Raw genomic sequence first — 18,611 nt, forward strand, 5'->3', positions numbered from 1 at the left:
ATCAATGATGAGAGAGAATCATTGACTGACTGCCTCCTGCATGCCCCCCACTGGGGATCAAACCTGCAACACTGGTATGGACCCTTGACTGGAATTGAACCTGGGACCCTTGAGTCTGCAGGCTGACACTCTATCCACTGAGCCAAATCAGCTAGGGTGGCTGTTGTCATTTTTTAAAAATTTGACAATTTAAGGGAAAAGAGATCAGTGTCTCTGAATAATCAGGTATTGCATGTTTTAGAAATTCTTGTGGTACACTGGTTGACAATTGCTGCTCTAGGGTCTTTGATAGATATGATGAATGAATGTAAAGAATTTCATGGTGACTTCTAGATCAGCAATGTCCAATGGAACTTTCTGCTATGATGGAAATGTACTATATCTTCTCTGCCCAATATAGTGGCCACTTACCACCTAAATATAGGTAATGCTACCAATGAACTGAATTTTAAATTTTCTTAACAAAATACATTTTATTTAATTTTAATTAATTTAAATAGCCTCATGTGGCCAGTGGCTACCATATTGGGCAGTGCAGTTCTAGATCCTTTTTATCCCTTTAACTGAAGGCCTCAGGCATCATTTCACTGCATTTCCTTGGGTTTTCTGGGATTAACTATTATCCAAGGCTTCTAGGTTCCCAGGGGATAGGGTGATCATATAATTGTCCAAACCTGGATACTTTTCGAGAGACCGGGAGTGTTACTCCAATTATGGTGAGGCAAGAGGCATAATCTGGGTTATCCAGGGCACACAAGAAGGCTGTTCCCCACCCCCCACCCACAGGGATTGCTGTTTGAAGATTCTATTGGGAAGTCACTGGACTTTTCAGACTGCTGTTACAGATCAGGTTTAAGCATCTCTTTGGGGCACACATTTCCTCATACCATGATTTTCTTTGCCCCCACAAATATTTACCAAAAATCTTTATAATTCATTTCTGCTTTCCGGTGACTTCCAACCATGAAGTAAAGCAATGTCTAACATGAGGCTAAATGACCAACTCAAAACAGAAGTAGATAATTAATCATACTGATTTGAGTTTTAGACCAAAGTATCTGAATAGCTAATTGGGCTCATTGTTAAGTTTTCCCCTGGCTTTTGGGTAAGAAGCCAAAGAGAGCCAAAAAGATCAGAGGTATTTCTTTGCAGTGTAGTCACTCAGCATTCCCGGATGGACACAACTTCTCCCAAAGGGATTAAAGTGGGCAGGCTGAGCATGAGGCAGTTCATTTAGTCCAGATTCTGAATTTTCTGTCGGGAGTGGATCCCAGAAATAAGTTGCTTTGGGTCCTCGCTTACCTTTCTGCCATCGGTTGAGGAAGCATATTAAGATCTGCTTTTAACAGTTACATTTCAGCAGGATACGAGCAACTGCAGAATACTTTAGGGTTCCTATTTTTAGAACTCAACCTGTTTTGAAATAACCTAGAGGGCTTTTTTTTTTCTTTGACACAAAGTACAGAACATGGATTGAAACATCAAATCATAAAAATAATTTCAAAATTCCAATCCAAATGCCTCTATACACCAAATGTCTTTAAAAGCAACCAAGTCACTAGACAGGCCAATTCTCATGTAATCTCACTGACATGCTATGGCTTTTCACATCCTGCCCACCTTTTGTAGCATACTTTATGTTGAACACAGTAGAGTTTTGTGTTAAGAAAAAATATTTCAGAATTTAATAGGCATGTGGGTGAATAGGAAAAGAGAAGGCAATTATTTCAGGAGATTTACCTGCCGGGAAAAGAATTTAGCTGCATAGTAATTCAAATAATAAAAGCGAGGTCTCTGAATCATTTTGTCAGAGGTTTTCCACCAACCTGATAGCTCGAATGACAGTTTTAAGTGGTGGGGTGAGGTCTTCTACAGATACATCACACTGGCATCCTTTTTCATCATATACATCATCAGTGCCAAGGGCGGTGTCAGCTGCAAGAGAAAATTCCCAGTTAAATGCCACCAGCAGCAATTTAAAACATGGTGCGGAACTTGTCTCACAAAGCAATAGGGGGGAACTCACAGACTAACCTTACACATCAAGTATAAGGTCAGCCAATTGTTTTCCTCAATGTTATTTCTTCTCCTTTCTCTACAACCGCACCAATTTTCTGTCATTTGACTTGAATACCCTCCTAAGCTGATCTCCACAGGGAAGATGAAGATGTTGATGAGCTGTCTTTCCTTCAGTGGTGATGGATTTGTGTTGACCCACCCCTGCTCTTTGCCCAGTTCTTTGAAACTAACAGCCAGCATTTAAAAAACAGTTGTTTGGAGTTAGGGAAACAATCTATGGATACTTAACTAATTGATCTCTATCTATAGAGCTTGAAACCCATGACAATGACCCTGTTAGCCCCAAACCCTGAACAGGCAAGTAAGCCCTCAGACCCAAGAATCCTGACTACTTATTAGCTACTGCCTGACTACACAGGCAGCCCAGGAGACAGCTTGCTTAAGATAACACAACCGATGCCGAGAGATTTTCAGGTTGGTAATAAAATCAGTTCCTCATAAACTGAGCAAATTAACTTTTTTTTTCTTTCTGAAACAAATTAACTTTTGGGTTAATAGCAAAGGTTGTAAAAGGGGGTAGGGTTACAATAAACCAAATTAGTAAGGATTTATAAAATTAATAAGAAACTCATATCATTGCAGCTTTATTTTCAGCAACAAAATATTGAAAAGAAATTACAATTTTTGGAATGGGAGATGAGTGAAATAAATATTGGTAGGTTTATATAATACAATATTAGGAAGCCGTAAATATGATGTTGAATACGTGGAATTCAATTAACAAAATAAACTGATGAACGGAGTGGATCCAGAGACATGGAAGCATGGAACAGAGTGGAATCTCAGAGGGAAGGCAGGGGAGGGAGGGTAGATGGGAGGTAATCAACCAAAGACCTTGTATGCATATACTTATAACTTGTGGACACAGACAGTGGGGTGGTGAGGATCTGGGGTGAGGGGTGGGGGCAGGCTGGAGGGGCTCAATGGGACATATGTAATACTTTCAACAATAAAGATTTAAAAAATTGCTAAAAAATAAATAGAAAATAAAAAATGGTGTTGTTGAAGACTAATAATTAAAAAAGTCACAATATATTATTATTATTTAAAATGTTTAAAACAATTTTTTAAATTGATTTTAGAGAGGAAGGGAGAGGGAGAAAGAGATAGAAACATTAATGATGAGAGAGCATCATTGATTGGCTGCTTCCTACATGCCCCCTACTGGGGATCAAGCCCATAGTCTGGGCATGTGCCCTTGACCAGAATTGAACCTGGGACCTTTCAGTCCACAGGCTGACTCTCTATCCACTGAATCAAACCAGCTAGGGCAAAATTATTTATTTATTTATTAAATTTATTGGGGTGACTTTGGCCAACATGAACATATAGGTTTTAGGTCACAAAATATTATTAAAGAAAAAATCTATATATCTATTGGGATTAAGCATGATTTTATAATTTTGCTTGGCTATATTTCTAAAATGTCTACAATAAACATATTACTTTGGTAATAAAGTAATAAAAAATCATACATGAGATGAGTTATATAGCCTCCAAATATACGGCTAAGCCTCTTTAAATGCTGACATACACTAAAGGACTAACACTGCTCTCTGTTGCCTTTGCTCTGCTCAGTGGTCATGTGCTAAGTCATGAAATGTCCTTTGCCATGGGCTGTCCAGGTTGGGTTAAAAGTCCTGAAAGACTTTTGGATGTCCATTCATTGAAGCAGTGCTTAATGAAAGGCAGTTGATGTGTCATTTAATTCAACTACAGTGGAGCCTTGACTTACGAGTGTCCCGACTAACGAGTTTTTCGAGATATGAGCCATCTCTCGGCCGATTTTTTGCTTTGAGTTGCGAGCTAAAATTCGGGTTATGAGCCAGCTTCAGATACCCCACCGCTAGTTGGCGCAACGAACGTCGCAGTGAACGCCACAACATCAGCCCAGCATCACGTGTCTCACTCGTTCACTTTTTGATTTGACATACGAGTAATTTGAGTTACGAGCTCCATCACGGAACGAATTAAACTCGTAAGTCAAGGCCCCACTGTATTTACTGTGTGTTTATTCAGTTTATTGTGTGCTGAGAGTGGAGGTGGTGGTGGTGGAAGAGATGGGTCTTCCCAGCTCTTCTTCATGGTCCCTCTGGCCTGATAGTGATGATGATGATGATAATAATAATAATAGCAGCCACTCACTGAAATTTATGCCAGGCACTTAGGTGAAGCTTCTGAAAGCATTAGTTTTCTTCCAGGAACTCTATAGGTTGTTGGTGATATTATGCCTGGTTTTTAGATGCCAAAACAGGCTCAGAGAAGGTAAGTCTTACTTAAGGCCACAAAGGTGGTAAGTGTAGCTAATAAGTTGCAGAGCATGTTATTAATTTTTAAAATTTATTGATTGATTTTAGAGAGAGAAAGAGGGGAGGGAAAGAGGGAGGGAGGGAGAGAGAGAGAGAGAGAGAGAGAGAGAGAGAGAGAGAGAGAGAGGGAGGGAGAAAGATTTGTTATTTCATTTATTTATGCATTCATTGGTTGATTCTTGTATGTGCCCTGATTAGAGATCAAACCCACAACCTTGGTGTATCTGGATCATGCTCTAATCAACAGAGCTACCCGCCAGGGCTGCAGAACATGTTATTAAAATTCTGTTTCTTGAGGCTCCAAAGCCCTTGCCCTTGCTTTATGCAGTGTTAGATGCATTCAGGGTTCAATAGTGGCATGCAGCATGTCAGGAGAGGGCCGGGGGAAGAGCTCAGCTGGCGTGCTGCCTCTTGGGTATATTCCACTTCTCTCCAGACAAGTTTGCCACCGTTTGGATAAGAGTACACTGATTAACTCTGTCAGTAGGTTCTGACTCAGTGATGACCTTGATGGTAGCTAGCCATTTTGCTTAATCAACCACCCACACAACACTACCCTTTTAGCTTATAACATCATGCCCAAGGTTAGATGACATTCTTCCAGGAACTCTTCATGATTTCTTCCTCTTAGTTGGTGAAGTAGGTTGAATAATGTTGCCTCAAAGTTCATGTCTACTTAGAATATCAGAATACAGTGGGGCCTTGACTTACGAGTTTAATTCGTTCTGTGACGGAGCTCGTAACTCAAATTACTCGTATGTCAAATCAAAAGTGAATGAGTGAGACACGTGATGCTGGGCTGATGTTGTGGCGTTCACTGTGACGTTCGCTGCGCCAACTAGCGGTGGGGTATCTGAAGCTGGCTCATAACCCGAATTTTAGCTCGCAACTCAAAGCAAAAAATCGGCCGAGAGACGGCTCTTATCTCGAAAAACTCGTTAGTCGGGACACTCGTAAGTCAAGGCCCCACAGTATGACCTTATTTGGAATAAGGGTCTTTGCTGATGTAATTAAGGTAAGGTGTCAGATGAGATCATCCTAGATTAGAGTGAGCCTTAAGTCCAATGAAAGTGTCCTTGTAAGATAGAAAAGGAGAACACACAGGAGCACAGAGAATATGGAAGAAGAGGAGGGAATGATGGGTCTCCAAGCCAAGAACACTGAGCCTGGCTGTCAACCGCCAGAAGCCGAGGGAGGCACCTGATGGCTTCTCCCGCAGAGATCCCAGAAGGAACCGCCTGTGGAGGCACTCTGCTTTGGGACACCCTGATTTCTTCAATTGTGAGTGAATACATTTTTATTGTTTCAAACCACCCAGTTTGTGGAATTGGTTATGTAATCCTTAGGAAACTGATACAATTGGGAACACTTTTCTTTACGGTTTCTCTTCACTCAAGAACAATAATTATGATGATAATAGTAGTAATATGTGCTTTTAAGGGAAATCTAACTATGTGCCAAGGACTTTGATTAATTGCTAAAAACCCCAGGAAGGACATAATATTATTAGCTCCTATTTCACAGATTATGAAAGTGAGGCACACAAAGCTAAGAAACTTGCCCAAGGACACATGGGGCAGAAGCAGAATTTAAATCTGGGCAGTTGGGCTCTGGAGCTGCACTGTTAAACCCGGCCCGGCCCAGGGTCTCACTCCCGGCTCCTTCCAGATTTGTCTTTCTTGCCCCTCTAGATGTTAGCATCTAGATGTTAGCATCTAGATTTCCTTCTCCTGCGTTTCCTTTTCCTTCACATGGCTGTGAGCACCTGGCTGTCGTGGTCTCAGGTGAAGTGACCCCACAACATTGAAAAAGGATCAGACTTGGAGCAATGAGGTTCCCAAGACCATGTGCTGAGCCAGTCCACACCCCAAGGAGACCTGGAAATACACATACCCTGGAACTGCGAGGAGACTGTGGGTGTGGGGGGCGCAGGTACAGGCCAGGTGGCTGTCAGAGCCAGTCACCAGGCACCACTATGGAGCCCTGGGAGACACCCAGATGTTGCCTACCCCAAAGAAATATAGAGCCATGCACTTTATCAGGATTCCCAGCAAGGAATTCAGGAGAGTATTCTATGCTGCCCTTGACAATAGAGGCATGTGACCTCTCTCCCTCATCTGAAATCTCGTGAGAACCACTCTGACATGGTCCCATTTTACATCTCAGAAAACTGGGGGGAATGAGAGAGGTTCCAGGGAGGGCAGGTCCTACTTGAAAATACAATACACCCAATCATAACACAATGACGCAGGTCCAAACAATGGAACAGTATAAAATACAGGGCCTTTTAAAAAAATTAAAAAAAAATTGGTCATTTTATTTTAATTATTTTTGTTAATCCTCACCGGAGGACATTTTTCCTTTGATTTTTTTGAGAGAATGGAAGAGAGAGGGAAAGATAGAAACATCGATGTGAGAGAAACACATCGATTGGTTGCTTCCTGCTTGAACCCCAACCAGGGCCCAGGCCCAGGAGGAGCTTGCAACCAAGGTATGTGCCCTTGACCAGAATCGAACCTGGGACCCTGGTTCGCAGGCAGACACTCTATCCACTGAGCCAAACCAGCTAGGGCAAAAAATATTAATATTTTTAGAAAGAGAGAAAGAGGAAGGGGAGATAGATAGATATGGATTTGTTCTGCTTATTTATGCATTCATTGGTTGATTCTTGTATGTGCCCTGACCCAGGATCGAACATACAACCTTGGTGGTATTGGGCTGACGCTCTGACCAACTGAGCTACTTGTCCAGGGCCAAAAACAGGTTCTTTTATTATGAAACTTTAGTGCAAAACTTTTCAGCAGGTTTATACTGTCACAATAAGCACAAAAGTAAAGATAGAGAAATTACATTTACACTGACCATAAATAGAACTGGGAACATCCCAAATGATGATGAGTTTCCTCCCAGCTTAATGCTGCTCCCCCTCAACCTTGTCCTGTATCCCAACAAGAGCTTTAATCTATCATCTTGTTTAAATACAGGACTGGGCAGAAGATGGGAGTCAGTCACCAACTGCATCATATCCAAATTCATCTTATTGTGGAATGTTAGTATACTACCTAAACTTGATTGCTCACAGCACAAATTAAACTCTCAGTCTTTAAAAATTTTTCTTTGTAGGTTTAGTCAGAGCAAATGAATAAGAACTATATCTTTGCTGGCCTCTATTGAAGCCAGGGCTCAGTTAGAAATTTTTTCTCCTTATTTTAAAGCCACAAAAATGGAGAAAATGCCATCTTTCTGCCTTGTAAGTATCTTGAGATGTCAATTTTCTTTCCAGTAAGGTTAACACCACATTAAATGTCTTTCTCACGATTCCTAGAGGATTAAAACCCTCTGTGAACTCTAAGGCACCTGGGTGGGGCTAAGTTTTCAGCCAAGGTTGGCTCTCACTCCCCAACCACGCATCTGGCTCTCTGTCCTGGCATTTGGGGAGAAGTGGGTTAAGGGAACATAAGTTCACGGGAACACTGACCTGCATAAAACCGAGGCATGCAGGGCAAAATCCCTGTGGGCAACCCTTCTAGGGATGGTGAGCCCAACCCAGTGCAAAACCCGTGCCTGCAGAAAACCAAGTGTAAAATGCAACCTTTTATCTCTCCCAACACTCTTCTGTTTCCTATTAATTAGCAATGTTCAAGATTTGCTTTCAAAAACCTTGTTCCCCCACATTTTGGAAAAATGTGTCTTATGGTGTTTGGAAAGGACCACTGGGACCTTAGATGATGAAGAGGGAGGAGGTAATAAAACATTCTGGAAGCTTCTGCTATGTCCAAAGACAATTTTTCTGTTCCCATTAGATGTAGGTATTTATGAAAAAAAGGGTAGGTAGTTTCTAGTTCTTTCTTTTGGTCACCTTGTCCTACAGATTAGATTTCTTTTTTACATTTCTTGATGAAATGATTAAAATAGTTTTCATTATTTATATTTCTTTTTTTAAAAAATATGTTTTATTGATTTTTTTTACAGAGAGGAAGGGAGAGGGATAGAGAGTTAGAAACATCTATGAGAGAGAAACATCGATCAGCTGCCTCCTGCACGCCCCCTACTGGGGATGTGCCCACAACCAAGGTACATGCCCTTGACCAGAATCGAACCTGGGACCCTTGAGTCTGCAGGCCGATGCTTTATCCACTGAGCCAAACCGGTTAGGGCGATTATTTATATTTCTTGATGACATGATTAAAATAGTTTTCATTTGAATCAAATGGGGAAGGTTAAAAAAAACCCTCAATCCCCACAATGCCCTCAAGACCAATCATATTAGGAAACTGAGCATTGGAATCCAGGCATTAAAGGTTTTTTAAAGCTCCCAGAGGAATCCAATGTGCAGCCAAGGGCCAGAACCATTATTGTAAGTGGAAAAATGATGTCCCTGGTTTCTCTCAGCCAGAGCTGAGGACTGTGTTTGGCTAATCTGCCATTGGATTTGGACTAATTCTCCATGTTTCCCCTGGTGCCACTGGTATGTTTTCCTCAGGAACAATCTATATATATAAAAGCCTAAGTGACCATCTGACCATTCGACAGTTTGATCGTTTGACCGGTAGCTATGATGTGCACTGACCACAGGGGGCAGATGCTCAACACACAGGCATGGAAACATGGAACAGACTGATGAAACTCAGAGGGAAGGGGCGGGGGAGGGTGGGAAGAGATTAACCAAAGATCTTACAATATGCATACTAGAGGCCTGGTGCATGGATTCATGCACCAGTGGGGTCCATTGGCCTGGCCTGTGGGGATCGGGCCAAAACCGGCTCTCTGACATCCTTCGAGGGGTCCTGGATTGTGAGAGGGTGCAGACCATGCCGAGGGACCTCACTGATGCACGAATCCATGCACTGGGCCACTAGTTTGAGATAATATAGGTACTTCACAAGACAACAGGAAATGATTGAGTCGTAAAAAATAGGGAAAAATCCCCTGAGAAATTGGTGACATAGGAAGAAGTTTCATCATTTTTGTACTCAGCTCGAAGGCCTCCTTTTTCCGAATTCCAGCTGTTGTCCTCTGTGCCTCCATCACCTGAAACCTCATTCTTTCCAGGCCTTGGCACTGTCCTCTTGGAAAAGGACTACTGGTTTTCAAAGACCTTGCTTGTATATATGCATAACCCATGGACACGGACAATTAGGTGGTGAAAGCCTGGGGTAGGGGGCGGGGGCTGGCTAGAGGGAGTTAATGGAGGAAAAAGAGGTTACATATGAGCAGCTTACATGTTCATAGGCCAAGATCAAAAGGTCAAAACCTAGCAGAAAACATTTGTTGTCTGAGGAGGAATGATAAGGTCCCCATGTTTGCATCAATAGAAGAAATAAAAGGACAGGTGACAGCTTTGATCATGAAGACAGAAAATATTACTACTTGAAATAACTAATTAGAATGCAAAGAAAAGTGCTTGACTAGGAAAAAATATAAAGAGACTTAATATTTATAATGGATAAGGAGCTTATAAGATTGGTCACAATCCAAAATATAAATGTACAAGTAGAGCAATCAGGAGAAACCACTAGTGGTGAAAAAGGACTGAAAACTATTCAAGCTTACTAGAAATAATAAAGAAATTAAAATCACGTGAAAGTATGGACTTATGCCTATTAATTAGCAAAAGAATTATGAGTAATGCTAACAAAGATGAGGTGAATCTGGTATATTTTTACATTGCTAGTAATAATGTAAACTGGAACAAATTTTTATGCCAATAAAAAATAGAAAAACTTATAGTCAGCAATTTATAATTTTAAACCAGAGAAAATTTTTTTTGGAAAATAATTTCAAAGAGAAAATAAATACAGAAATTAATACAAAATAATATTGAATATAGACTGTAATTTAAAAAATTAAAAAAAGAAAATAAAGATAGCTTAGTACAATAATGTTTATTGAATTATTGCCTATTATAGAGAAGTAATTATATATATTTCAATATCCCAAAGTAGAAAACTGTAAATTATAATATTTGACAATGATGATGTATTATCTATATATATAAAAGGCTAATAGGCAAAGTGTCCCCTCGGGAGTTTGACCAGGAGAATGGGAGTTCAATCACTTGCTATGACATACACTGACCACCAGGGGCGGTATGGACCATGGTGGGTGACCAGTGGTGGGGGCAGGGTGCTGAGGGAGTGAGGGAAGGAAGAGGCGGGGAGGTGGGGAACCTGATCGGCCCTGATTGCCAGCCAGGCCTGGGGACCCTACTCGTGCATGAATTTCGTGCACTGGGCCTCTAGTATAGCTATAAGAAGGTAATTATGGATAGTATGTAATATGAAACTATTTTTAAATGTTCAATAAAATTAAGCTATGAGACTAAATATTTATGTTAATTATAACTATGTACAATGATATTTGAAAAGAAAACCAGCTAGAAGAGAATATGTAAAAGTGAAATTAGCTATACTAGTGTATGAGATTACAAATAATTTGTATTTCTCTTAAAATTCTCTAAGAAACCTAAAGATTTTTTCCATTACAAAAATAATATATGCTTTCCAAGATAGAATATTTGAAAACCATAAAAACTATTAGAATAAAGAAAAAAGTCTTTCTAAGCTCTAGAACTTAAAGGCAACCATTACTGTAATATGTTTCTTCTAGTAAAAGTGTGATGACTAGAAGTTCACAAGAAAATTTTATATTAGGATTTTAAATGAAGCATGTGATTATTCTATTTCATTATCCTATGGGGAGCACACATTAAAATGGCCACTATTTACAATGGTGACAACTAATTAATTACATCCTGTTGTGAATTACAATTTATTTCTCCAGGGTTCCTTCCTTCTGCTGCTGGTTGTGTTTCAATTACCTTTCTCCCACGATCATTTCTAAACACTTCAAATACCATCCTGAATTTAGAGGTTCCAGTTTAGTCATGTGCTAGTCCAAAGGCAATTCCTTTGGTCCTGCTAGGGGTTAGAACAACTGCTTGGGCCTTGAGGTAGTAGCACAATTTCATTTTGCTGTGTCCTTGGCTCAGGTCTCTTTAAAATTTCTGTTCTGTGCTTCATGCTGCAAACTCACCAAGAGACATTTTGGGCCCTCAAGACACTAATGAGCCCAGAAAAATACTCCAGATAATATATCTCTTGTTTAGACTTTTCTCTTTCCAAATACTTTTTACTTTAACTTTGTTAAAATAACTTTATTTTATTTTCTCTCATTATAATAGGAATATTTGCTCTCTGCAAAAACTTTGAACATTTGGATTTTAAATGAAATAAAAGAGATTGAGAAAAAATTCACATACTTCTAACACTCTGAGCCAAATCCTATTAAATTTTGGCAGATTTCCTTCCAGTCTCTTCTCCTCTGAATCAACTGATGTTTAATGTCAAAGTAAACACACACTGAAAGTTGACCATCCTTGGTGGCCATGTGAGGGAACTTTATTCTGATAGCTCAGAAGCCCCCATTCAGGCTCCTTTTATTATTGCCTTCCCATCCATGCTCCTGCTACAGCGGACTACACCAGTTTCTTGAAGTGCTCTTTAAGCATGATTACCTTCAGACACCCCCACAGGGTACTGTCTACGCACCTCCATTCACTCTCTCCTTTCCTTTCCTTATTTTTGGCTGGCATTCTCTGGGTGCTGAATTTGCAGTGAAGAGACTATGATATGCATACGGTCCAAGAAAACCAAGGGGCACCAAAAAAACGGGAGACCATCAAAATATTTAGAACAAACCAATTACGTTTCAGCACCCTTATTACTTTTGTGCCAGTTTGAAAACAAGAATTTTATTTTGTAGTTTAGCAATTACTTTTATTTTGAGCTATCCAAAGCAAAGGGAATGAGGCGTGGAGGGCAGCGTGACAGTTTAAAGCCTGTTTCAGCTCTGCAGTCACAAGCCCTTCAGGACCCATCACCTCCATGAAAACCAGCCTGATCCCCAAGACGGACCCAGCCCGGTCTTCCTGTACTGTGCACACATATCTCTTATGGTCCTTATTATATAGCATTCCATTTGAGTGTTTGCAAGTACCCTTCCTTGTTCGACAGAAAGCTGTGTGAGGGCAGGGGCCACGTCTTCTCATCCTTGTATCTATCTACCATCTATCTTCTCATTCCTGCCCCATCTGCCCCTAGGACACAGTGTGGTGCATAGAAGACACTCAACACTCGTTTGCTACATGAATGATAAAGCATTTCTCTCAGCACCACGACAGCAGTTCCTGTGACTTCAGTAATGTCTGGATTTAAGATTTTAAAAATAAATAAAAATACATAAACTCTGCAGTTGGGTAGACGGTCCTTCACTGTGTCCTTGTTCACTTGGTGAATCATCTCCTGGAAGTCAAGGGGCGAGTGTCTTCCCTGAAGAAGTTGTCAGCTGAGAGGCCGTGACGGCCCCTGTTTCTCGGCTTTGTGTTTAGAGGTGCGTGATTTCAGGGTCTCTGCCTTGAGCACCTTGTGGCATGGAGGCATGGGCCCCTTTTTATTAATGACAGCTGTAATTTATTCAGTCCTTGCCTATGAACTGGTTCACAAATATGAACTGTAATTTAAAATATAATACTACCAGATTGGAAATATTATGCTCATTTTACAGTCGAAGAAACTGCAGCTCAGCAAGGTTAAATGGCCTGCCCAAGACACAGGGTTATTAAGGGCAGAGCAATCCTTTTAAAATTGAGATCATGTCTCTGCTTACAAGTCTCCAACGGTGCCCCATTTCTGCCAGGGTAAGAGCCCAAGTCTTTACTAGGCCTACGGGCCCAGCATGTCTGACCCCTGCCCACTCCCTGCCTGCCCTCATTTCCCATCACTCTCCTGCTTGCTCTTTTCCTACAGGCCCCCTTCTCTGCCCCAGGCCTCCTATGTGCTCCTTGAAGGAGCCAGGATCTCTCTCTGTAGGGCTCCCTTTGGGGAATGTTCCTCTCCAGACAACGTCCTGGCACCTTAGCAGCTTTCGGTCTCTGTTCCATGTCAGTTTTCCAGGAGAAGCACCTGGACCACCCTATGTAAGGTCACTACCCCCTCCACCAATCTGAATCTCTATACCCTGTTCTCCTTTTTCTTTTTTTCATAGCACTTGTCAGCTTCTAATATATCAAACAGGGTACTTGTTTGTGTTCATTCTTTATCTTCCCTATTAGAATGTTAGCTCCACAAAGACCAGGATCTTGTTCTCTGGTGTTTCTCAAGCACCTAGGACAGCGTCGAATATTTATTGAGGGACCTGTCAGGGTGAGAGTGATTGATCATTCTATCTTATTGATGGCAAAGTATAACTCACTAGCTAAGCTGGATTTGAGCCTCATAGTGTTCTCTTGTGGCTGTGTGTGTGTGTGTGTGTGTGTGTGTGTGTGTGTGTGATTTTTCATGATTAGGTATATTTCAAGATCATACAGTGAAAAATATTCCAATTTCCCTCATCGTGTGTAATTTTTATAGGATTTTAAGATAGAATCCCTACCCAGTGCCCCATGAAAATATTTAAGAGGCAAAGTGAATGTCAAGTAAAAGAATGAATAACTTCTACAGTAGAACTCAGGAAATGATGGTTGAATAAAATCATACTCTGGAATTTTATTTTTAGGTTGAAATGCAACCTGTAGGTCCAGTTTAAATTATTTTGGGTCTCTAAGTTTATAATCATCCACATTAATATAACAAAAAGACAACCTAGACATATTTTTCTCTTCAGAAGCAGTGTAACACTAATAGAAATGGAAATACATTACAGTGAGATATAGTGTAGCTTCGTATGTCACTTTTGAATATTCACACCCATGTGTTTTACCAAATGTCACCTTTATCCCAGTACCTTACATGGCTAGTCCTGGAGGGACAAATTGTGAAATTTTAGTCACGTGACCAGTATTTACTCAATTCTGAAGCTTATGAAATTCAAAGTAATAGCTTAAAAGTGAGTTCATGTTAAGAACTAGGAAATAATCTCATTGAATTCCCATATAAACAAAAGAAAACATTATAAAAAAATTTCTGATGCACCTCTGAACATATTCCATTAAATTTTTTCTAGGTTGTAGCATTCAAATGCTATAGTATTTCAAAAAATTTGATAAGTAAAATATTTTTTATTGAAAAACAGTTTAAGTATTAATATCTGCAACATATATTGGTCTGACAATAATAAATCCTCTTGAGTTTTTAAACCAATATTCTAGTTAGAGAGATAATGTTAACATTTTGAACAGGTGATGAGCATAATATTTCTAATCTAATAGTATTATATTTGTGTATTTTTACCATAGTAGGTGCAATTTATATAGCAAATGTTAGCACAGTTGAGTTACAGATGGACAGAGATTGCATTTAGCTGTGCTTGCTGTTTATTTTACTTTTCGTGTTATGATATTCTTAACATGGAATAGAAAATTTGGGACCCAGAATAAATAATCCCAATATCCTGAATATAAATAAAGAGGCACATTTGAATATACTATCAGAGGAAGTGCAGCTTGCCTTTTTTTTTTTTAAAGAGTTATTAGGTCTAGAGTTTTCTGTGAATACCACATTCTGAAAAAAATGGTCCCATACACCTTTAAGACTCCCTCAGTTCCATGGAAGACTTTCAGAGTAAAGACAAGCTACCATTAGCCTTGTATGGATTTGACTGCTTCGTTGTTGGCATGGCCTAGTAGCGGTTTTTAAAAATTTTAATTTCCATCCACAATAAGAAATGCACTTAATATTGTGATCCCACACACACACACACACACACACACACACACACACACACACACGAAGGACATTTTTTTCTGGGTTAAGATGGTAGATTTACCACACACATCTAATTTTGATCCCTCTGAAAAACCCACTAAAACTATAGTGATGAGAAACTTTTAAAAAAGACAAACTCAAAAAAGGATAGAATGGGAGAGGAGGCAGTGACAGCATAATTTTGGAAGTGGGAAAGCAGATGGACAAGTTAGGTAACTGACTAGCTGATACCAGAGAGAAAATCCTATGCCAACACTGGGAAAAGCCGAGAAACAACAAAATTTACACTTCAGAAAACTCAAAGGCCTCCGGAATTGGCAGCACTAGGGACCTCTGCGGATAACAAGGAAGGTTGTGTGCAATCTGCCCCACACCCTTGGGCATATGCATCTTTCCTTTGCCAGCAGGGGACTGACTGGAAGTCTTTGGGAGAAGGGTTGAGGATGGGTATTACACCAGAAACTAGTGCCTCAAGTGACCTTATGCAGCATGAACATGGAGAACCTACTGGCACCCCATCACCATGTAACAATGGCGGCAGGACCGTTCCCCTCCTGTTAGGAGTTTGAATCAGAACTCTCAGTGGAATCTGAACAGCCCTCCTCCCCCTTCCCCAAAAGAGCTAAATACACAGTTTTCTAAGAAATGGCTGACCCAGATCAGCCTATGGTAAAGATCAAAGTTGATTGGCTGCAACCATATGCTCGGAAATTCCAGTCACCCTTGTCATCTTCCACACTTCATTATGAGGAGACATCCAAAGTTTACTAAATATCTAAGGAAATCTTCCCATACAAAGACAGAGATAAAAATGAACTGGAAGGAAACAGAAATGAAGGAAACAAAACTTCAAAATACTGTCATATTAATATCTTCACAGAAATAATGCAAGGTGCTATATCTATGAAACAAAACCAGGAAGCTAAAACAGAAGGACACTTAGCAAACAACAGCAACAATAAAGAACCTTAGAAATGATAGTAGAAATAAAAATTAGAATTAGAGGTTTGGTTGATAAAGTTGGTCAAAACTCCTAGAAAGTAGAGCTAAAAGGTAGATACTGTCAATTTTGTAAACTGTAATCAGAAATTTAAATTTATAATTGTAGAGTCACATGGAAAATAGGAGAGAAAAGACAAGAAAATCTAAGTGCCAGTCCACAAGCCCTACCTCCAAATAATGGTTTTTTTGTAAGAGACAACAGAGAAAAAGAAGGGAAGAGATCATTAAAAAAAAAAAGCAATAACATATTCCAGAACAGAAGGTCATGAATTACCAATTTGAAATGACCCCTTGAATATCCACTGTGATAGATAAAAATACACCCATACCAAGAAATATCATTATGAAAATTCAGAACACTGGGGACAAAGAGTGAATGCTATAGCTTCTAAAGAGAAACAAACAAACAAACACCCCCACTGCTCATATAGAAAAGTCAGAATGGCTTTGGATTTAACAACAATACTGAAAACAAGCGCATGGGGTGCCATGCTTTCAAAGATGTGAAGGGACATTATTTCCAGCCTAAATTCTATACCAAGCCAAACTATCAAGCAGCATGAGGATGGGAAAAAAAAGCCATTTTCAGACATGTAAGGTCTCAATCAATTTTGCTTTCCTTGAACTTCTTGTCAGGAATGTACTGGATGATGTGCTTCATCAAAATGGGAAAGTTCACCAAGACAGAGGAGACCTAGGCATGGGGATCACAGGATGATGGTGAAGGAAAAGCCCTGTGTGAGCACAGTTCTCCAGGAAGATGGTAATCGGTCTGGGTAGGACCAGTGTGAATCAGGGGCCAGGCACACTGACAGCTTTCAGGATCACACCTCTGTCATCGCATCATCTTTTTGCCTGAAAAATATTGAAGTTGTATTTTCTGAAATAAGAATAAATAAAAAAAAGACAAGAACATGAGACCCTGTAAACTGGGAATTCAATCCAGGAGAAAATAAAAAATTCAAAAGATAAGGGCTGTGCAGCAGGCTTGGAGGGCAGTCAGCTTAGCCAAAAGGGGGGTGGAGGTTTTCAGGACGGATTTTCCAAGAACAATCACAATGAAACTGATAGGTGACCTGATACAATTGACTTTGCGGAAAATTTTGCTGAGATAGTTTTGGAAGAGGTGGGGAGAATTATGAAAGCGACAACAGCAATAAGCAGGGCGTTTATTTACTACAGGAAAAGCAAAAAAATTTGTAGTACAATATAACACACAATGTGGACAATGAATTTTGACTTACGGAAAAATTGTAAAATGTAGATTAGAAGGATGGGAGGGTCTGTAGAAGGGAGAGAGTGAAAAAAGACCTGACTCTTCACTTAGTAGAATTGGGATTAAACAGATAATGTTCAAAATTGATTAACCAGAAGTCAGCTATACACACATACTATTGAGAGAGATACATCGATTGGTTGAGGGGATCGAGCCTGCAACCGAGGTACATGCCCTTGACCGGAATCAAACCCACAACCCTTCAGTCTGTGGGCCGACGCTCTATCCACCGAGCCAAACTGGCTAGAGTGACACACACAGTCTTTCCTGCCTGGTGCACTTCCTGAGTTTTTACTTCTTTTCAATATTTATCCTCCTCTTCCTCCTCCTCCTCCTCCTCCTCCTCCAACTTCGTCAATCCTATCTCATTATCAATTCTATCTCAGATGTTTTACAAAAATCACCCATTGCTCTTTGACATGAAGGATAAAATATCTTTTTTTGTCCTAAAGTTTATTAAAAAATATTTTTTATTGATTTTAGAGAGGAGGGGAGAGGGAGAGAGAGAAACAATGATGAGAGAGAATCATTGATCGGCTGCCTCCTGCACACCCCCTACTGGGGATTGAGCCCACAACCTGGGCATGTGCCCTGACCTAGAATCAAACTGTGACCTCCTGGTTCATAGGTCAACACTCAATCATTGACTTACACTGGCCAGGCTGTCCTGAGCTTTCCTATTGCTCTCTTTTCACATTTTCCCCTACCAGATGGTACACAGAAATGCACACAGGTTGCAATCCATTTAACTTAGAGTCCTAAAGAACAGTAGTCCACCCTCATCTGAGGGGGTACATCCCAAGACCCCACTGAATGCATGAAACCTTGGATAGTACCAAAACCTATATGTACTATGTTTTCCACATACATACATACACGCACTTTACCATTTCTCTTTGGCATATCCAAATTGCCAGCATCATTTCTCTTGAGCTCTGGGGTCATTATTAAGCAAAATAAGGGTTACTTGAACACAAGCACTGTGATACCACAACAGTCTACCTGATAACCTAGCTAGGTATGAAGTGACTAACAGGCCTGCCAACCACAGAAAAACCTGGTTACCACAGGATTCAAAATAGTACTCTAACCATGTTTATCAAATGCACTAACCAGCACTCTTTTGATCTGGCAAACTTGATTTTTATTGTGTTCACTCTCAGGCTTGCTAATTAGAAATACTAATAGACATTAATGAGGATCTTACTAATAAGACACTTCTGCACTTTCTCTTTAAGGCCA

General features: G+C 40.2%; 1 protein-coding gene across 1 annotated transcript in view; it reads right to left on the reverse strand.

Annotated features, from left to right (window-relative positions):
- Positions 1-18,611, reverse strand: part of KCNQ5 (potassium channel, voltage gated KQT-like subfamily Q, member 5) — a 188,203-nt gene that overhangs the window by 28,463 nt on the left and 141,129 nt on the right. Inside the window, exon 11 of the mRNA XM_005875873.2 lies at positions 1,827-1,935. Within this exon, the coding sequence (XP_005875935.1) occupies positions 1,827-1,935 (109 nt within the window). The remainder of the gene's footprint in view (positions 1-1,826; positions 1,936-18,611) is intronic.

Source organism: Myotis brandtii, unplaced genomic scaffold (assembly GCF_000412655.1).
Source record: "Myotis brandtii unplaced genomic scaffold, ASM41265v1 scaffold471, whole genome shotgun sequence".
NCBI lineage: Eukaryota > Metazoa > Chordata > Mammalia > Chiroptera > Vespertilionidae > Myotis > Myotis brandtii.